Below are 21,929 nucleotides of genomic sequence, written 5' to 3'. Positions count from 1 at the left end.
CGAACTGATGGCTCACGAGGATGATACGGCGGCTGTGTTATCCACACCGGCACAGGTGTTCATTCACATGCCTCATCAACGCCTGCCAAATGTCATACGTCTCATCAGCTCAAATTCCAAAAGCCCGGGGCTTCTGCACTCAAACTTGATGTACCGCTGAGAGCCAAACGCATTTCCATGCCCAACGAAGCATTTGGGATCTGCTCATCTACACTGCCTCCCAGCGTCATGGGAAAAAGTCTGGCATTCCTATGTCAGGACCAAAATAAGATCGCGGGCATGTCGACGATAACCATAACAACTGAGCCATTGTTTTCCTTAAGAACACGGCATATCTCTGTTATCTATATGAGTGAGACTTTGCACCTACCATTAGCCATTGCATATGTGTCAAAAAGGCAGTGGTGTGTAGACAAAAGAAGCATTGCCACTTGCACAGTCCTCGAAGAAGAACCTCCAAGCCTCTGAGGACGATGCTGGCGCTGGGAGGAGAGCGGGGATCGGGGCGCTGGCTCCTGGTGCTCGTGCTCTGGGTCGCGTGCGCGGGATCGAGCGCGCTGCCGTCGCACAGAGGGCAGCGGCAGAAGCTGCTGCTCGTCTCGTTCGACGGATTCCGCTGGGACTACGACACGGACGTGGACACCCCGAACCTGGACCACCTGCGCACCGTTGGGGTCGCGGCGCGATACATGGTGCCGCCGTTCATCTCGATAACATCCCCGTCGCACTTCACCCTCGTCACTGGTACGGCTAAGCACTGCTTAGTCAGAGCCAAATGGTTTCTTTGTAATAAGATATTATATTATTTGCCAAGGGTACATTGCTTTGTTGAGATTTGAAAATAAATGTCTCTTCTTTTAGATATACATCATGAAAAGATAGATGAAATATAAACATGAAAATAAAAACGTTGCTTTACTGATTTAAAATGCTCGCCTATAATTTCCTAATTCATATGACAAATGTTATTTTATTGATGAAATTAAGAATGCTATATCATATTTTAACTAGGCGATAGCTTAATCCTACTTCATGCCTTACAAGGGTCCTAAAAGCCTAATGAAGGCCTCCCACATTGCCATGTCAGTTATGGGAGAGTTGATTCTAATATTCTTCACCCTCGTTGTCAGCATGGCACTCAGGACCATTGCTGATCCCGCTGGGAATCAAGCTCAAATCGACGTTTCACAACTCTACCCAAAAAGGAGCGAAACGGGGAACGGAAATGATGGACGGTCATTTAAAAACAAAAATCCCAATTTACTTAAACTTTCACACCTTGGTCTGTGCGTGTGTAAGGGAGACACCCGGAGACTCACGGCGTCATTCACAACATGCTCTTCAATCCGGAGACCGGAGAAAAAGCCAACTTTCAGAAAACAACACTGCGCTCCGAGTGGTGGAACCAAACCATCCCCATCTGGATCACGGCTCAGAACCAGGTATCTTTACCTTTAACGCTCTTGAGAACCCAATCACCAAACGCTTTAGTTCGTGGATGCTTTAATTTGCGTTCTTTCAAAGCCACCAAGTCAACGTTTGCTCAGAGGGCGGTCGCTCATTCTCCTCTGCTGCCCCACAGACTGAAAATCCTTACCCCTCCAGCATCCCCTGCTCTCGACTCCCTGCCGCTGTTCAAGTCCAGGATTAAGATACTGCTTTTTGTCCCCTTGCTTTATGTGTTGAGAATTGTTCAGACAGATCGCTTAGATTGTGAGTAAACTTATAAAAATGAACATGAAAAACAGACGCGAAGGCCTTTGAACTTAATTTCATAGTGAACTCGTAAAACTGCACAATAAAGATCACGTATAATCCTGCTTATCGCGCAAGTCAGATAAGTATCCTTACACTTGAAACTGGCACCAGCTGGTTACTACGCACGGTGCTATCAGAAACAAGAATCTCATTATGTTTGTCATTAACACTGTCTTGTAACAGATAGATAAATAAATAGTAGTCTGTCGTTTTAGTGAATTCTCCTTAAAGAGTACAGATATTATGTTATTTGGGTCTTTTGGTGAAGTCACGTAGATAGGTTCAAAGAAAATAACGAAAAACTCTGACGTTTCGATAGCAACGCAAGCAGTCGTTGCGATCGAAACGTCGAAGTTTTTGTTGTCATTTTTGTTATTTTCTTTGAATCTATCTACGTGACTTTACCGAAAGACCCAAACAATGTGAATTCCTGCAGTCATGAAAGCTTTAAGTCTAGTACAGATATTGACTGAGATATTTGGAGACCGCCCTTTAACGTTGCGAAAGAAGTTCAACATACATACATGCATAGTGGCTTACAGAAAGTTGACACGTGGAAGCTGTCGTGAAGAGGTTTTTTCGTGGTTCCCATTCAGGGTCTGAAGACCGGATCGCTGCACTTTCCCGGCGGAGCTGTCAATTACTCTGGCCAGACACCGTTCAAATCCGTGGCGGAAGAAGCTGATCACCCATACAACAACGTGACCGAGTGGCGTCTCAACATTGGCATCGTCATGGACTGGTTCGTCAATGACGGCCTGGAGTTTGTGGCCCTGTACTACGGCGAGCCGGACTTAACCGGTCACTTATCCGGACCGGAGACGGAAGAGCGGCGGGCGATGGTGCGGCAGGTGGACGAGACCATCGGCTTCCTGGTCGATGCCATCGAGAAGAGGGGACTGAAGGACACCCTCAATGTCATCATCACCTCGGACCACGGCATGATCACCACTCGGAAAGCTCCGGACATCGATGAAATTGTGCTGTCAAATTTCATCGACTTCAAGGAAGACCTCAAGTTTGACCTGGTGGACTACGGACCGTCCGGCATGCTTCTGCCCAAGGAAGGGAAGGAGGAGGAAGTTTACCAGAACCTGAAGGGTGCCCACCCACACCTGCACGTTTATAAGAAGGAAGAGTTCCCAGAGCGCTTTCACTACCGCAACCACGAGCGCATCCTGCCCATCTTGGTGTACGGAGACCCTGGATACGTGGTCAATGGGGTTGAGTATTCGCACCACGATAAACATCATTGTACACCTCTGCCTGTACAGACAGGTTTTTTCAATCCACTGCTGGATCAAGGTCTCCTCCCCACTTGTGTGTGTGTCGGGGATGGTTGATTTGCCATACTTTACCACACTGGTCATGGCGGTTTGGTGAAGGTGAGGATATTGACGTTCAGAACGTAGAAATTACAGCACAGCAGTGGATTTGCTGGAGTTTCCATCACGTAGCAAAAGTCATGACAGTATTAGTGTGTAATTAAAAATCTAAGTGCTCCACAATGTCATAATAGCATGTGGGCCTTGACACCCATGCCCACAACACTTTCTGCACGCGATTTACACTTTAACTTACCACACTCCAGGGATGCCACCTTTGAAGTACAATAAAAAAAAACATCACGGAAAGTAGAATGTCTCACAATCCCCGGAGAGGGGTTAACCACACGTAAATATGTATGTATTGAGTGGTGTATTGTTAAACCCCATTTGGTGGAGCCAGGAGACCAAACTCCCCCTTCCCCTGTCCCCCGCTCCCCCCCCCTTCTTGCTCACAGCAACGATCCCAATTGCAGGCAGGTAAACACAATACGTTAGTATGTTGGCACAGTGGTTAGGCACGGTCATCTCAGTCAACTCATAACACATGGGTCTGCCCCGTGACCTCCTGCCACTTTACGTGCCTCAAGGTGTACCTAGCCTGGCACAAGCGCCTTGGAGACATGACCGTGACTTAGGTGGCGAACGATGAATGTTGTTATTGTTACGCATCTGGCAGGGGCGGTTTCTTCATTAGGGCGATTGGGCGACGCACCACCAATGTCATTCAACCACAGAGTCACGCTAGCCGTCACTGTGCCTCTGGATATAGTCCAATCAGCGTCATGCTACGTTCTGTGGAGTACCGCCTCTTTTTGGGCGATTTCCCTCCAGCTGAGAATCGCCCCGAGTGGTCCCATAGACTTACATTCAAAGATGTTTTTTTTCGAACGGGGGCGCTGCAATGCATTCTCTATGGCTTCCGGGAGGGCTCGCCCTAACGTGCTTACGTCATCATACGTGCTTACCTCATCATACGTAAGCACGTTTCATCTAACAATATAATTTGTTGCCACCTAGTGGAATCTTTAATGAAAGAAACTTGAGTGGTTTGTTTTAATAGTGAGTATAGAAACCAACAAGATGTATTGTAAGAGTCACTTTATTTTTCATTAATATTAAAGAAGTGAAGTTGCCTTTACATGCTTAAGCTGTTAATTTATCCATTGCATGGGTGGACCTTATCCTTATCAATCATCCAGACATTTGCCCCCCCTGAGAGATTTTGCAGGAGCCGACACTGGCATCTGGCAAACAAAATATTTTAGTACCTCTTATGCGTACACTTCATTGCTTATTTATGCTCTCAGATGGCATTAAGTCCCATATTCGGCATCCCCAAAGATTCTTCCTCACCGGCCCATTAGTTTTTTTGGACCCAGCCCAAATGGAGCCAATGAGACCGCATGTCAGCTACGTAAACGTGCCTCGCGTTCGTGTGGTTTCACACCACCCGCCCCCCCCGCCGCCCGGACAGAGGCTGATATTCCAGTTCAACAAGGGCGACCACGGCTACGACAACGAGGTGCCCGACATGTGGACCATCTTCCGCGCCTTCGGACCTCGCTTCCGCCGGGGCTACGTGGCGGAGCCATTCGCCAGCGTGCACGTGTACGCGCTCATGTGCGACCTGCTCGGGGTGCAGCCCGAGCCGCACAACGGCTCCCTCGCCTTCACACGGGACATGCTCGTCGACTCGGTCGGCGACGGCGGGGATGGCTCAGAGGGTACGTCTGTAGTGGTGATACGTGCTGGCAGGGAGGATCGTGAGACAGCGCGTGGTGGGTGGCTACATCACGGTCCGCAGGCGGGTGCCCACATCGCGGTCCGCATAGGCCCCGCCCCCTGGAGCGGAGAGCTATGTAAGGCGATGCGTGGAGGCACTCGGGGAGTTGGTAACCGGCGAAGACAGAAGACGGAGGAAGAGATAGGCCCTGGTACCCCTAGCCCCGCTGCACTTGTAAGGGCCGGGGTTCTGTGAGGCTCAGATGCGAGGCCTTGGGATTCACGGCCCGACGCCCTTGTAAGGGCCGGGCTGTGTAACTCAGTGGTCGAGACCCGTGGCCTGGCAAGGCGGGTCTGATAGCTCCCCGTGGGGAGAGCGTAGCAGGAGAGCCTGAGTGCAAAGCAGAGTTAGGCACGCGTACCCTACGGGGGAGACTTGAGTGCGTGGCCGAGCCGGGCGCGCGTAGCATAGGCGTTATCTCGGTTGTGCCTGTCACTGTGCAACCATTGTGAATAAATAAGTGCTGCCCCATCAACTCGTCTCCCGCCATTAGTGAAGATATTACAACTGGCGTCAGAAGTGAAACTGTCTTCAAGTTATGGATACCAGGAAGACTCATCGGACTCATGAGCGTGACCGGGAGGACGACCACGACGAATCGGGACAGCGAGCATCGGGAGGAGAGGAAGAGGAGATGCCGACACCACAGAACCTTTCGGGGACTCCCGACGCTCCACTGGGGTCCGACACCGGACTCCAGGATGCGCACTCTCGACTGGCGGAGCTGCTACTCGCCACGGCGTCCATTTTGGCGGAGATCACCACGTCGGGAGGTGGAAGGACGACGACGGGCGTCGAAAAGAGTCGCGGGGGAGATTCCCGCCAAAATGCGCTTCGCGCCACTGACTTTGAAAATGGCGCCATTTTTACGGAGCGCCCATCAATTGGCGGGAATCGCGAGCGACATGTGACCGGGGACCTCCACTCTCCGCCGCTCACGTCATCGGCGCGCGCCACGGGCAGCCATGAACCACCCGTGGAAGGGGCCGCCATTTCCCATACCAACGGCGCAGCGCGGGAAAATCACCTGTCGGAGGACGACCTGGTGTTTCAACAGCGACTTCCACGTTGACGGCCTTCAAAGCTGAGGGGGGTGACTGGGGCGCCTTCCAGCGGAGATTCCTCGCCCATCAAGAAATGTCGGGGTGGTCCGACGCTACGGCGCTACGGGCACTGCCTGCAATGCTGGACGACGACGCGATCGCGGCCTTCAGGTCCACCCCGAGATCGGGCCGCTCCACACTCAAGGCCGCACTGGGCCTTATGGCCAAGGTGTATGGACCACCCTCGGCCTGCCGCCACCAGTTCTATGGGCGACGAAAGGGGGACACGGAGACTACGCTCGCCTACCGCACAGCGCTGCTTGCTCTCGCGGACGCCGCCTTCCCTCGCATGGACGAGGAGGGGCAGGATGCCATGGTGATGGAACAGCTGCTGGCGTTAGCTCAGGACCTGGGGGTCCCCATCAACACGGCGAACGAGGTGGACATTTGTTCGTTGCAGGTTGCAACGAGCATCCAGGCACATGAGGTCCTCAAACGGAAGCGGGCGGTCGTCTGCGCTTCTGCCGCGGTCTCAACTCCTGCCCCGGTGGACACCGACCCCCAAGTCATTCGGCCTCGAGAGGAGGCATTCGCTACAGCGCGACCGGGGGACTGGAGGTCGGGGGGTCGTTCGCCTTTGCGATCGACCCGCAAGCTGGAGCAACCGAAACCTGCGACGTCCCTCGTCACGTGCTACAACTGCGGCCTTCGGGGCCACGTGGCGTCCGGGTGCCGTGCTCCGCGTCAGTGCGCCATGGGACCTCGGCTGGACGACGACCAAGGCCCAAAGTTGTCTCAACTACCCCCGGCAAGTCGCGGCACCACACATGCTCGGTCCACATACACGTCACACATGGGCCGCGGGTCGCCCAACCTTCGGGCCAATTATCACGGTGGTTGGAGGTCCTCCAGGACTACCAATTTACGACCAGTTACCGTAAGGGGTTGCGCCACACCAACGCGGATGCCCTGTCGCGGTTGTCGCCTCGTTCCGAATGTGCGTGTTTTCTGGGGTCGGCGCGCTGTAAGCCGCATGTCGCTGTCCCCGGGGGTGAGTTGGTCGCGGCCGCAAATGCACCGCGGGACGATGTCCCCGCTGCTCCTGCGGGCGAGGACTCGCTACTTTCGTTGTCTCTCGTTGAGTGGGGCCGACTCCAAATGGCTGACAGCTCCCTACTTGCGTTGCGTCATAGGGCAGGGGGTCCCGAGGAAGGTCAGAAGGGAGCCGGCTCCTGGGTGCTTAAACAGGGCCTGCTCATGAGATGGGACAGTATGTCCCGGCGACACGCGCTTGTCGTGCCTTCTGCTATGCGGGGCAGAGTTGTTCTGGCTGCACACGAACGCCTCTTGCATCTGGGAGTTAACAAAACGCTCGCTCTGCTCCAGCGGGACTATTATTGGCCAGGGATGGGGAGCGATGTGGTCAACATACTTAAGGGGTGTGTAGGGTGCGCTCAACGGAAACCACCGCCTGTTGCGGCTAATCCACCGCTACAGTCCATTCAGGTCTTGCGCACGAACGAGCTCGTTGCGCTGAATATCTTGGGGCCTTTTCCGGTGACGCCTAGGGTAACAAGTACCTGCTGGTTGGTGTGGAATACTTCACTCGATGGCCCATGGCATGGCCGCTTGCCAACCAGTCGGCAGCGGCCGTGGCGGACGCCTTTGTCCAGGGCTATGTCTTGGACAAGGGTGCTCCCGAACGCTTGCTGACCGACCAGGGAAAACATTTTTCGAGCGTTTTACTGCATGAGGTGTGCGACCTTTTGGGTACGAAAAAAGTGCGTACCTCCCCGTACCACCCACAGACTGATGGGATGGTGGAGCGACTCCACAGAACGATTACTTCCATGTTATGCCAACAGGTATGCGAGGCACAGGTTGACTGGGACTTGCAGGTCCCTGGTGTCCTCGCCGCGTACAGGATGGCCCCCCATGCGGCTACAGGGTTTTCCCCATTTTATCTGATGTACGGTCGGGAGGCCGATCCGCCCATGGAGGCCCAGCTGGGGATTCCCGAGCCGCGGCCTTAGATCCAAGTTGGCCGACCATATTAAATTTAACATAGCGAAACTGGCCGAGGCACGGGAGGCTGCAAGGCTGAATTCGAGGTCTCGCCAAATTGCTAATGAGCGGTTACGTGCACGAAAGGTGTACGTGCATGAATGGAAACCGGGCGATAGGGCCTGGCTGCGTTGCCCGCATGCGCCGTTGGCTACATCCCCTAAACTACTGAGGCCATGGCGGGGACCCGTGGAAGTCGTGCGGGTTGCACGACCCCAGTGCGTTCAGATAAAATGGGGTAAGCGCCGTTGGTACGTTCACCCCTCCCGGCTGAAACCATTCTCGGCACCATGTGGCCTTCCTTTATGTCGTGATGACCGAGCATGTGATGTGGCCGTCGACTCGGGGAGGGAAATGTCTCCGCCTGATCCTCACATGTCTCCGCCTGATCCGCTCCCAGGTGTCTTGGAACTGACGGCTGCCGACCGTCGGCTACCGGATCCCCAAGGCACGTGCGGTTCTTCAAAGCCTGCTCCGTGCCTTCCTGGGCTGCCGGAGCCACCGGACGGTCAACCACGTCGCGTCCCGTACGATGGACCGGCCAGGCGGACTCGCGCTAGGTCACGCCACTTTTCCTGACTGAAAAAGGGGGGGGGGTACCAGACGGTTCTGCCGAATCGTCTCGTCACAGCTTCCCCGTCCGTCCAACCGCTCTAATGTTCCGTTCAAGGGGCGAGTGGGAGGGGGGGACCAGGGGGTCAAGGAGACGCTGGACACGTCATTCTTGTAAACACTTTATTCGGTTTACTCATCGGTGTGTACATATGTTCGTTTTTATTACTGTTAATGTTCGGGTTTATTGCGGTTGTGTTGTGTTGTGTTGATGTTACGGGGCGCACACGTGGAGAGGTTTTTTTTGCAGCCGGGCCGGCTGCGAGCTATGTGGGAGGGGGTGATGTTGTGGTGATACGTGCTGGCAGGGAGGATCGTGAGACAGTGCGTGGTGGGTGGCTACATCACGGTCCGCAGGTGGGTGCCCACATCGCGGTCCGCATAGGCCCCGCCCCCTGGAGCGGAGGGCTATGTAAGGCGATGCGCGGAGGCACTCGGGGAGTTGGTAACTGGCGAAGACAGAAGATGGAGGAAGAGATAGGCCCTGGGACCCTTGTAAGGGCCGGGCTGTGTAACTCAGTGGTCGAGACCCGTGGCCTGGCAAGGCGGGTCTGATAGCTCCCCGTGGGGAGAGCGTAGCCAGAGAGCCTGAGTGCAAGGCAGAGTTAGGCACGCGTACCCTACGGGGGAGACTGAGTGCGTGGCCGAGCCGGGCGCGAGTAGGGGTCTGATAGCTCCCCGTGGGGAGAGCGTAGCCGGAGAGCCTGAGTGCAAGGCAGAGTTAGGCACGCGTACCCTACGGGAGTGACTGAGTGCGTGGCCGAGCCAGGCACGCGTAGCATAGGCGTTATCTCGGTTGTGCCTGTCACTGTGCAACCATTGTGAATAAATAAGTGCTGCCCCGTCAACTCGTCTCCCGCCATTATTGAAGATATTACACGTCCACCATCACATTGCTCATCGTCCGAAAACTTGCCTGTGTATGTTGAACACTTAGGCTTTCGCGATCGATATTATCCATAATAGACGCTTTTTTTAAAATCCTTTATATTAAGTTCACTTGCTTGCACGCTTACGACCGTGCAAATCTTTCGGTCGTTTTTTAACCCACTTCCCGTGATCCAATCGAGCTGACATTTTGCACACAGATTCGTTGTGCGTGACAATTTATTTTCGTGAAATTTTTTTTCCTAAATTTTCAACATTTTAGGATTTTTTTTTAAATATTTAATTACCAATTGCTTAATGGTGGCAGGCAATAATCTGACCCATGAGTGGCAGCCATCTCAAGCCAAAGGACGAGAGGACTCTAGCCGCCACGCATATAAAGGATTTATAGTGAAAAACTTTGTTTTTACGGGTTAATTTTTGTTGGATTAGATTCCGTGAATATCAACGTCGTGCTCGACTTGTAAATGTTGTGGGTTTACTCACCAACAACACAACGCTGTGCTGAAGTAGTAACTAATTGTCACGTTTTGTTTACGTGACAAACCTTACTAATTGGCTGTGTCGGGTGGTGGCGGGTTTAATGATAGGCGATCTAACCAAACAAAACTTGATAATTGTTTTTGTACACTTTTATCTAGCAACAAAACTGACACCTTTTTTGACAAGGAGTCATGTTTGCATTGACCACAATACCTGCGGTCAGAATGCAAACTCTGATAATGTATGCACTGTCCTTGAAATTGATTGGTCCACACCCGAGACAGCTTTTCTTAGAGCCTAGTCTCACATGGTGTTGGACCAGATGACGCCAAAAGGCGCACAACTCAATGCACCAGTTCATTGTAACCAGTGCATTGTAACCCGTGCATTGTAACCAGTTCATTGTGTAGTGGTGATACGCGCTGGGTGTATATGTCGTGTGCCAGCGCGTATGTACGGGTGTGTGTGTGGTGACGCGCGCTGACGGGGAGGAGCAGGCGTCAGTGCGCGGGTGGGGGTAGTGCTGCTGATTGGCTGTGTGCCGGTGACGCGCCCAGAGGGAGTGATCGGGTAGCAGCGCGGTGTGATTGGTCGGGGAGTGGAAACACGCGCTGAGCGGAACCGGATCGTAGGGATAGCGCGTGGGGATTGGGTAACTGAGGAGCGGTGCCGACGTTGAGGTCCGCATCCGCTCCGTCTCCCGGGAAGAAGGGGTATATAAGGTGATGCACAGAGGAGCAGGGGGGCAGAAGTGGAACCATCTAAGAATGAAGACGAAGGTGCAGAGATAGAGCCCGGAGAGGAGAGTAATGGAGAGTAGCGAGAGAGTAAGGTATAGTGTGTAGCCAGCGAGAGAGAAAGGTCTACCCGAGCTGAGTAATGTATAGTGTGTAGCCAGCGAGAGAGAAAGGTCTACACGAGCTGAGTAATGTATAGTGTGTAGCCAGCGAGAGAGAAAGGTCTACACGAGCTGAGTAATGTATAGTGTGTAGCCAGCGAGAGAGAAAGGTCTACACGAGCTGAGTAATGTATAGTGTGTAGCCAGCGAGAGAGAAAGGTCTACACGAGCTGAGTAATGTATAGTGTGTAGCCAGCGAGAGAGAAAGGTCTACACGAGCTGAGTAATGTATAGTGTGTAGCCAGCGAGAGAGAAAGGTCTACACGAGCTGAGTAATGTATAGTGTGTAGCCAGCGAGAGAGAAAGGTCTACACGAGCCGAGTATGCATACGGTGTAGCCAGCGAGAGAGAAAGGTCTACACGAGCCGAGTATGCATACGGTGTAGCCAGAGGGAGATGCAAAGTCTACACGAGGCGAGTGGAGAGTGTAGCAGAGGCGCAGAGTCTACACGAGGCGAGAGAGGAGTGTAGCCGAGGCGCGGAGTCTACACGAGGCACAGAGAGCCGGCAGCACAGAATCCAGAGTCAAGAGAAGCGCATTGTGAGAAGAGAGGCCACGCGTTGTATTGTTACGAGTCAAGATTTAATAAAAGAAGTGTGTTCCCGTCAAGGAGTTTCCTGCCGTCATTTTCCAATACTTCATCTGGCGTCAGAAGTGAAACGGGCTTCCAAGTATGGAGACGATGAAGACCCGTAGGACCCACGGGATTGACCGCGAGGAAGACCTGGACGACTCGGGGCCGCTGGTGGCGGGGGGTGAGGAAGAGGACTTGCCCACGCTGCAGGGTCCGTCGACGGCGCCGGCCGAGCGACCGGGGACAGACGCCGGGCTTCGTGAGGCGCACTCCCGACTGGCGGAGCTGCTGCTCGCCGCCGCGTCCATCTTGGCGGAGATCAGCTCGTCGGGAGGAGCGGGGACGGTGGGGGACATTTTACAAGGTCGCCCCGCAGATTCCCGCCAAAACGAATGGGGGATTCCCGCCATTGCGCCTGGGCCTACTTTTGGCGGGAACGGCGAGCGCCACGTGGTGGTGGGTTCCCAAGCGCGCGCATCGACGTCATCAGCGCGCGAGGGGGTCCGCCATCTTACGTCTGCTGCTGGAGCCGCCATCTTAGACACCGACGGACAGGCGGAGAGGAACCACGAGGCGGATGACTTCATTTTTCAGCAGCGCCTGCCCACGTTGTCAGCCTTCAAGGCGGAAGGCGGAGACTGGGGCCAATTTCAGCGAAGGTTTTTGGCCCATCAAGAGATGTCAGCGTGGTCCGATGCTACGGCGCTGCGGGCATTGCCCGCCATGCTGGACGACGATGCGCTCGCGGCCTTCAGGGCTGCACGGAAGTCGGACCGCTCCACGCTGAAGGATGCGCTGGGGTTGTTGGCCAGGGTCTACGGGCCTCCCTCTACGTGCCGCCACCAGTTCTACGCAAGACGGAAAACGGCCACGGAGACCGCGCTGGCCTATCGCACGGCGTTGCTGGCTCTTGCTGATGCTGCGTTCCCTCGGATGGACGAGGAGGGCCAAGACGCGATGGTTTTGGAGCAGCTGCTCAAGTTGGCGCAGGACCTGGGGGTCCCTATCAACACAGCTGACGAGATTGATATTTCTTCTTTGAGAGTCGCCACGAGTATTCAAGCGCACGAGGCCCTACAACGGAAGCAAGGCGTTGGTTGCAACGCTGCTGTCGTCGCAGCCCCGGGTTTGGTGGTCGCCGAACCCCAAGTCGTCAGCCCACGAGAGGAGGCGTTCGCCACGGGACGACCAGGGGACTGGAGGCCGGGGGCCCGGTCGCCTCTGCGATCGGGCCGAAAGTCGGAGCAACCAAGATCTACTCCGACCCTCGTCACGTGCTATAACTGCGGCCTCCGGGGCCACGTGGCGTCCGGGTGCCGCGCTCCGCGGCAGCGCGCCATGGGAGCTCGGCTGGACGACGACCGAGAGCCCAAGTCATCTCTACAATCCCCGGCAAGTCGCGGCACCTCACACGCTCGGCCTGTTTATTCGGCACACATGGGACGCCGCGTTGCGGCGGAGGAGGGCCGGTTAAGGTTCGGGGATTCGGTTCGGCGAGGGGGGTTCGGCCGGGACCAGGGAGACATTGAATGGGCGGAATTGGGGCATAGAATTGTGGCTGCTTCGGCGGGTTCGTCCGTTGTTACGGGATCTATTGATGGGGTTGAGATTAGGGTGTTAGTGGACACGGGGGCATCGGCAACTATTATATCGGACCTCATTTATAATATTCTTCCGGTCCAATGTCGTCCGCTGCTTCCAGTGGATGTGCCATTTTACGCCGCTAACGGGGGATCGTTGGGCATTATCGGTCAGGTTAGGGCGTCCATTTGCATTGGAGATATCAAATTGTCGGGACCCGTTTTCGTTTCGTCTTCTTTGGCAGTTCCGTGTCTTTTGGGCACTGACTTTTTGGCTAAAATGCCCATTAAAATTCTTATCGATCAACGATGCATTGAACTGCCATCGGGTCGCCGGATTTCATTTTTGACGGGCCCTACTGACATTCGGACGGCGTGCGCTACGATACAAGCGGTGGCGACGCAGACAGTGCAAGTGCCCCCGGGTTCACAGATGTTGATTCCCCTCCGGTTGCGGAAACCATGGGTGAGGGAGGTTTCGGGACAGAGTATGCTTTTGGGTCCTTCTAACAAGGCTGTCGGGGGTCTTGATTTATCGGTGGCTCACACTTTGGTGCGGGCTGACAGGGATCCGTTTGTGATGGTTTTGAACGCGGGGTCGCGACCAGCTGTCATTCCGCAGGGCACCGTGCTGGCTCACGCGGCGCAGGTCCCTGGGGATGATGGGTTGGTTGCGCAGGTGGGCTCGAGCCCCGCGCGGAACGTTGAGCCAAGGGAAGACCTTGAGTGGGTCCATTCGTTATGTGCCGCCTCGGACGATTTGTCGGCGGCGCAGTTGGGTGCGCTGCGCGAGTTGCTCATTGAATTCTCTGATGTATTCAGTAAACATAAGTATGACATTGGGTGCACGGATTTGTTGCACCATCACATTGAAACGGGCGATGCGGCGCCGGTCAGGCTAAATCCCTTCCGACTGAGTCCCGTGGAGAAGGAACATGTTCAGTCGGCTGTTAACGATATGCTAGAAGCCGATATTATTTCGCCCTCCTCTAGCCCGTGGGGAGCGCCTATTGTGCTGGTTAAGAAGCAGGACGGGTCCCTGCGATTCTGCGTTGATTTCCGTCGCCTGAATAAGATCTCTGTGGCTGACGCGTATCCGCTCCCCAGGATGGATGAGTCCCTCGATGCATTGTCTGGTGCGCGATATTTTTCGACTCTTGATTTGTTATCGGGGTTTTGGCAGTTGCCGCTCGACGAAGAGTCGAAACCTAAGACAGCATTTCGGACTCCAGGGGGGCTGTTCCAGTTTAACCGGTTACCCATGGGACTTCACTCCTCTCCAGCGACGTTTCAGCGACTTATGGAGCTGGTTTTGTCGGGCTTGCAGTGGGATACATGCTTGATTTATATGGACGATGTCATTGTTTTCAGTAAAACGTTTGAGGAACACCTCCGGCGATTGAGAGGGGTGTTCTTGCGAATGCGATCGGCTAAGTTGAAATTTAAACCGGCCAAATGTCACCTCCTTCGTAGGTCCGTTAGATACTTGGGTCACATTGTCGATTCTTCGGGGATCTCCACCGATCCCGCGAAGACGGATTGTGTCGGTTCGTGGCCGACACCTACGTCCGTTTCTGACGTGCGTAGTTTCATCGGGTTTGCTTCTTATTATCGGCGGTTCGTTGAGCACTTCGCCACTATTGCAAAACCCTTGCACGCTCTAACGGCGAAGGGAGTGAAGTTCAAATGGGGACCGGAGGAGGAGGCCGCGTTTCGCTCCCTCCGGGACGCCTTGGTGGGTGCCCCACCCTTGTGTTATCCCGATTTTGCCAGTCCCTTTTTGCTGGACACGGATGCTAGCAACACGGGCATTGGGGGGGTGCTATCCCAAGTCGTTGGGGGTGTCGAAAGAGTTGTCGCCTACGGTAGTAGGGTGTTGTCTCCGGCGGAGCAGCGCTACTGTGTCACCCGTCGCGAGCTGCTTGCCATTGTTTTTTTTGTGCAGCAGTTTAGGCCATATCTTTATGGTCGTCACTTTACAGTCCGAACGGACCACGCGGCGCTACAGTATTCATTGAGGGTCGCCCAGCCCTCGGGCCAGTTGTCGCGTTGGTTGGAAGTCCTCCAGGACTATCAGTTTACGACTACGTACCGTAAGGGGTTGCGACACACGAATGCCGATTGCTTGTCGCGGTTGTTGCCTTGTGATGAATGCGCGTGTTTGTCGGGATCGGCGCGCTGTAAACCGACGCTTGCGGGGGAGATGGGGGCACTGGCTGCGACAGTGGGCGCACCGATCGGGGATGATTCCACTGCCTCTCAGGGTCGGGACTCGCTGCTCTCGCTGTCGCTCAGCGAATGGGGCCGCCTCCAGATGGCGGACAGCTCGCTGCTAGCATTGCGCCGCAAGGTTGGGGGTCCCGAGGGGGACCAGGAGCGTACCGGCTCCTATGTACTTGAGCGGGGCGTGTTATTGAAATGGGACAGTTTGTCCCGGCGGAACGCACTCGTGGTGCCTTCCGCTGTGAGGGGGAGGGTTGTCTTGGCGGCACACGAACGCCTCTTGCACTTGGGAGTTAATAAGACGCTTGCCCTGCTTCAGCGTGACTATTACTGGCCGGGAATGGGAAGTGATGTGGTGCATATTCTGAAGGGGTGCGTTGAGTGCGCCAGGCGTAAACCACCGGCCGTGGCAGCTAATCCACCGCTGCAATCTATTCAGGTCTCGCGTACCAACGAGCTCGTTGCACTCGATATTTTGGGGCCCTTCCCAGTCACGCCGAGAGGGAATAAATATTTGTTAGTGGGGGTCGAATACTTTACCCGATGGCCTATGGCGTGGCCTCTCGCTAACCAGTCGGCAGCGGCTGTGACGGATGCCTTCGTCCAGGGCTATGTCCTGGACAAGGGGGCTCCCGAACGCCTGCTGACCGACCAAGGTAAAAAATTTTCGAGTAAATTGTTGCAAGAGGTGTGCGATCTGTTGGGTACCAAGAAGGTGCGTACCTCCCCGTACCACCCGCAGACTGACGGGATGGTGGAGAGACTCCACAAAACCTTGACTTCCATGCTGTGCCAGCAGGTGTGCGAGGCACATGTAGATTGGGACCTGCAGGTCCCGGGAGTCCTTGCCGCGTATAGAATGGCCCCCCATGCAGCTACGGGGTTTTCCCCATTCTATTTGATGTACGGTCGGGAAGCTGACCCGCCAATACAAACGCAACTTGGCCTGTCCGCTCCACGAACTAATTCTAATTTGGCAGAACATATTAAGTTTAATATTCACAAGCTGACAGAGGCAAGGGAGGCCGCGCGGCTTAATTCGCGGGCTCGCCAAATTGCTAATGAACGGTTGCGGGCACGGAAGGTGTCCATGCACGAATGGAAACCAGGTGACAGGGCCTGGCTGCATTGCCCTCAGGCACCCTTGGCTACGTCGCCTAAATTGTTGAGACCGTGGAGGGGACCCGTGGAGGTCGTGCGCGTTGCACGGCCCCAGTGCGTTCAGATAAAGTGGGGAAAGCGCCGGTGGTACGTTCACCCCTCCCGACTGAAACCGTTCTCGCCTCCATATGGCCTCCCCTTGTGTCGTGATGGCCGGGCGTGTGACGTGACCGGCGACCCAGAGGGGGAAATGTCTCTGCCTGATCCACACGTATCTTCGCCTGATCTGCTCCCAGGTGTCTCGGAACTGACAGCTGCCGATCACCGGCGGCCGGATCTCCGCGGCGGGGCCGGCCCTTTCAGGCCCGTTCCGCGCCGTCTGGAGCAGCCGGAACCGCCGGACGGTCGTCAGTGTCCCGCCCCATACGATGGACCAGCCAGACGGACTCGCGCCAGGTCGTGCTACTTTGCATGACCTGCCTCGTGAGGAGTCGGGGCAGTTGGAGCGCCTCGTCACTGCGTGTAGTCGCAGGGACGTGGGGCGCGTTCGTTTCGAATTTGCTCGTATCGTGTTATTGTTGACTTTTCGGGTTCATTGTCAATCTGTACATAGTTATTCTTGTTGTTGTTGTTGTGTTATGTTACGGGGCACACTCGGGGGGTTACGGGGTTTTTTTTTTGTTGGTTGTCGTTTTATCGTCGCGGTTGGTTGTTGTTAGCAGCCGGGCCGGCTGCGAGCTATGTGGGAGGGGGTGATGTAGTGGTGATACGCGCTGGGTGTATATGTCGTGTGCCAGCGCGTATGTACGGGTGTGTGTGTGGTGACGCGCGCTGACGGGGAGGAGCAGGCGTCAGTGCGCGGGTGGGGGTAGTGCTGCTGATTGGCTGTGTGCCGGTGACGCGCCCAGAGGGAGTGATCGGGTAGCAGCGCGGTGTGATTGGTCGGGGAGTGGAAACACGCGCTGAGCGGAACCGGATCGTAGGGATAGCGCGTGGGGATTGGGTAACTGAGGAGCGGTGCCGACGTTGAGGTCCGCATCCGCTCCGTCTCCCGGGAAGAAGGGGTATATAAGGTGATGCACAGAGGAGCAGGGGGGCAGAAGTGGAACCATCTAAGAATGAAGACGAAGGTGCAGAGATAGAGCCCGGAGAGGAGAGTAATGGAGAGTAGCGAGAGAGTAAGGTATAGTGTGTAGCCAGCGAGAGAGAAAGGTCTACCCGAGCTGAGTAATGTATAGTGTGTAGCCAGCGAGAGAGAAAGGTCTACACGAGCTGAGTAATGTATAGTGTGTAGCCAGCGAGAGAGAAAGGTCTACACGAGCTGAGTAATGTATAGTGTGTAGCCAGCGAGAGAGAAAGGTCTACACGAGCTGAGTAATGTATAGTGTGTAGCCAGCGAGAGAGAAAGGTCTACACGAGCTGAGTAATGTATAGTGTGTAGCCAGCGAGAGAGAAAGGTCTACACGAGCTGAGTAATGTATAGTGTGTAGCCAGCGAGAGAGAAAGGTCTACACGAGCTGAGTAATGTATAGTGTGTAGCCAGCGAGAGAGAAAGGTCTACACGAGCCGAGTATGCATACGGTGTAGCCAGCGAGAGAGAAAGGTCTACACGAGCCGAGTATGCATACGGTGTAGCCAGAGGGAGATGCAAAGTCTACACGAGGCGAGTGGAGAGTGTAGCAGAGGCGCAGAGTCTACACGAGGCGAGAGAGGAGTGTAGCCGAGGCGCGGAGTCTACACGAGGCACATAGAGCCGGCAGCACAGAATCCAGAGTCAAGAGAAGCGCATTGTGAGAAGAGAGGCCACGCGTTGTATTGTTACGAGTCAAGATTTAATAAAAGAAGTGTGTTCCCGTCAAGGAGTTTCCTGCCGTCATTTTCCAATACTTCAATTGTAACCAGTGCATTGTAACCAGTGCATTGTAACCAGTGCATTGTAACCCGTGCATTGTAACCAGTGCATTGTAACCATTTCATTGTAACCAGTTCATTGTAACCAGTTCATTGTAACCAGTGCATTGTAACCAGTGCATTGTAACCAGTGCATTGTAACCAGTGCATTGTAACCGGTTCATTGTAACCAGTTCATTGTAACCAGTGCATTGTAACCGGTTCATTGTAACCAGTTCATTGTAACCCGTGCATTGTAACCAGTTCATTGTAACCAGTTCATTGTAACCCGTGCATTGTAACCAGTGCATTGTAACCCGTGCATTGTAACCAGTGCATTGTAACCAGTGCATTGTAACCAGTTCATTGTAACCAGTTCATTGTAACCCGTGCATTGTAACCAGTTCATTGTAACCAGTTCATTGTAACCCGTGCATTGTAACCAGTGCATTGTAACCCGTGCATTGTAACCAGTGCATTGTAACCAGTTCATTGTAACCCGTGCATTGTAACCAGTGCATTGTAACCCGTGCATTGTAACCAGTTCATTGTAACCAGTGCATTGTAACCAGTGCATTGTAACCAGTGCATTGTAACCAGTGCATTGTAACCCGTGCATTGTAACCAGGGCATTGTAACCATTTCATTGTAACCAGTTCATTGTAACCAGTTCATTGTAACCAGTGCATTGTAACCAGTGCATTGTAACCAGTGCATTGTAACCAGTGCATTGTAACCAGTGCATTGTAACCAGTGCATTGTAACCAGTGCATTGTAACCCGTGCATTGTAACCAGTGCATTGTAACCAGTGCATTGTAACCAGTTCATTGTAACCAGTTCATTGTAACCCGTGCATTGTAACCAGTGCATTGTAACCAGTGCATTGTAACCAGTGCATTGTAACCAGTTCATTGTAACCCGTGCATTGTAACCAGTGCATTGTAACCAGTTCATTGTAAGCAGTGCATTGTAACCAGTGTTACCTCTTGATATGACTGTGGCTTACTCGTCACATGCCCGCTCCAGTCTACTAATGACTCGGCAAAAAAATCTGAGATAAAATATACGCTCTTATCTCCCTATGGCCGTGACACCCTGCAATGTGGCAAATCTCATAAGATCTCAACAGCTAAGCAAGTTGGAGCCATGCACAGTGAGCTAACAACTGTCGAGTCCTGCGCGAGGTTTATATTTCTGAACCGCACCCCAACCCGGCCCACTGCCTCTCTGACCCGACCAAACTGACTACCTCACCCATGTGTGTGTGTGTGTTTTGGACTTTTATAGACTCGGGGTCCACAACTCCCGGGCTCAAGGAGGGACTGATCGCTTTGCTCGTCATCACCGTCATCCTCTTTGTCACGTTAGTCGCAATGCTGGCCTACTCAGCCTGGAAGAGAGCCACCAAAGCGTAAGCTCTTTAAGTTTGATAGCCACGTATGGCATCCTTGTTGAACGCAGAGATGGGCTATTGATGCGAGTAATTTTATTACTCAACCGATTATCTGTTTGCTTACTCACCAAATCAAGTAACAAATATAGTTTTGGGAAAATAAATTAATCTCGCCTCTTGTTCCCACGTGTGCCGCTGGACGGGAAGTTAAGGGCGGGGTCTTTATTATGTTATTGACGTCATCAGCCGAGCCAGGCGGGGGGCGTGGTTTGTTTGTTCTGGGGTTTCCCGTCTTCGGGAGGCAAGGTGATGATCGTGGTGGCCGCCACTCTAAAAATAAATCCCCAGTAATGAACCAGAGGAAAAAAATAGTTGATTAGAATGCTTCAGCGATTCATTGACTCAGGAATGTTGTGATTTAAAGTTACGTTGCAAATGCAAAAAATCTATGTTTTTGTAAGGTAGAAATCAATTGAACCAAGTGACTTTAAGGAAACACCTACATTTAGAGTGCTGGTGATAGCCCAGCAATCTTCGCCTAATTTATAAAGTGGTTGAAATACAGTAACATGTATGTAGTCAATGAAAAGGGGGGCGGGTAGTTTGTTTATAAACCAAAGCATGTCTTGCACACACAGCACTTTAATTTATCAATGTGTGTTGTCGTATTTTAAAGCTATATTCAATAACGTGTGGCTTGGTCGATACTGTACTCAAATATTACATTGCATTTTTATTTTATTTTACAGGCCTAAGCACAAGACCACGATGGCACATAACACGCGGATGTAGCAGCATGTATGTCTTCAGTGGGATTGAGAATCGATGGTTGGCATTCATGTTAATGGCCCAACATCAGGGACTCCTATTCACACGTATAAGTATCAGATATAAGTATGTATCTATCTATCTGCCTTCAATTTCCTCATGGTTCTGATAGATATTATTCATATAAATCTACCCCCAAAGTCAAATGTTTTAAACGACGTATCTGAATGTTGATTTTTGAAAAGTGTTAAGTGAGTGATCCGTTTGCATTTTTATACTGAATTGCTAGGAGCAAGGTTATGTTGATTTATGGTAATTAAAATCCTGTCCGTAAAGCACATTGTTTTGTAATTTGTCCTGAGCAATTCAGCAGTTGCCGATGGCTTTTAAAGGAAGACTAGAGCACAATGATGATGGGATTCAGCAGTGTTTCTTTAGTCTGTTTCCACCTTATTCTACTCACATTCAGACAATACTAGTAATCCTTTGTTAAAAGTATATATTTTTTCATAATTGTATTCCCTTTGTGGATTTCATGTCATTTCATAAGACAACTTGTCAATTCGGAACTCTTGCAGAGAAGCATGTATGTGTAGTGTCGTCGGCGTCGCACACACAGTCAGCCGGAGACGAGGTGTTGCCGAGCTCACGCCACCACTTGGGCCCCCTCTCTCTCTCACACACGACCCCGCTGCCGCACAACCCGTCCCCGACACGACCCTGCCTGCATCGACCGAAACAGCCAACCGCTGTCCGGCCGCGCAATGCCCGGGCGAAGGCGGCGGTGACGAGGGCGGTGACGAGGGCGGCGACGAGACGAGTCCAATCCCAGAACCGGCGGCCCAGAGCTCTCGCTCTCTGCTGCTTTTATTCACCTCGGCAAGGCTTGGCTCTGCCCTAGCCGCGCCTTTCTTCTCGAACCCTCTAGAGGGTTCCAGGGGCTTCCACACGAGGTTTATCGTGACCCTTGCCCCAGTTCCTCCGCCCTGCTGGCACACCCGCGTATTTGCTCAGCGGAGTGTGCGCTAAGTGCCCACCTGCAGTTGCTGCTGCTGTCCAACAGTCAGCGCTATGTCACTACACATGTACATTTAACTTCATTCGCATCACGTATGCAGCCATGCGGGCTAATCGGAGGTGCCGCGGAAGGACAACAAACTAAACACAACAAAAGCAGTGGATCACCCCGTGTTAGAGATTAGCCTTTAGAAGGTTATATTCAAGAACTGCAGAGATCCTTTAAAATGAGCTCTCATCCATTCTCTGATTCTGGACGATACGTTCAGCAGATGGCAACCAAAGCCAACATTTTTGCTGAGCAGTGCTCAGAGCTTGGATCTGGCCAAAATAATTCTCATGGGAGGGTTTTTGCCAAATCTAATTTTATATGATGGGCATTTTGGTCAGTCATTGGTGACCAGGGTAAGACCATAAATACCTTAGAAGAATGATTCTTAACCTTTACTGCAACCTTGCACCTCTTTGGTTCTCAGTCTTTTAAAAGATGTATAAATATTAATAAATACAAAGGTTTGATGAAA

General features: G+C 53.1%; 1 protein-coding gene across 1 annotated transcript; it reads left to right on the top strand.

Annotated features, from left to right (window-relative positions):
* Positions 1 to 473: 473 nt before the first annotated feature.
* Positions 474 to 20,412, top strand: LOC144932289 (ectonucleotide pyrophosphatase/phosphodiesterase family member 7-like). Its single transcript, XM_078856231.1, has 6 exons — positions 474 to 744; positions 1,300 to 1,442; positions 2,355 to 2,981; positions 4,561 to 4,810; positions 19,515 to 19,638; positions 20,370 to 20,412. The coding sequence occupies exons 1-6, from the start codon at positions 474 to 476 to the stop codon at positions 20,410 to 20,412; spliced, it is 1,458 nt and encodes a 485-aa protein (XP_078712357.1).
* Positions 20,413 to 21,929: the final 1,517 nt, after the last annotated feature.

The sequence above is a fragment of the Lampetra fluviatilis genome, chromosome 5, assembly GCF_964198595.1.
Source record: "Lampetra fluviatilis chromosome 5, kcLamFluv1.1, whole genome shotgun sequence".
Classification (NCBI taxonomy): domain Eukaryota; kingdom Metazoa; phylum Chordata; class Hyperoartia; order Petromyzontiformes; family Petromyzontidae; genus Lampetra; species Lampetra fluviatilis.
This window is presented reverse-complemented; position numbering and strand designations above follow the sequence as displayed.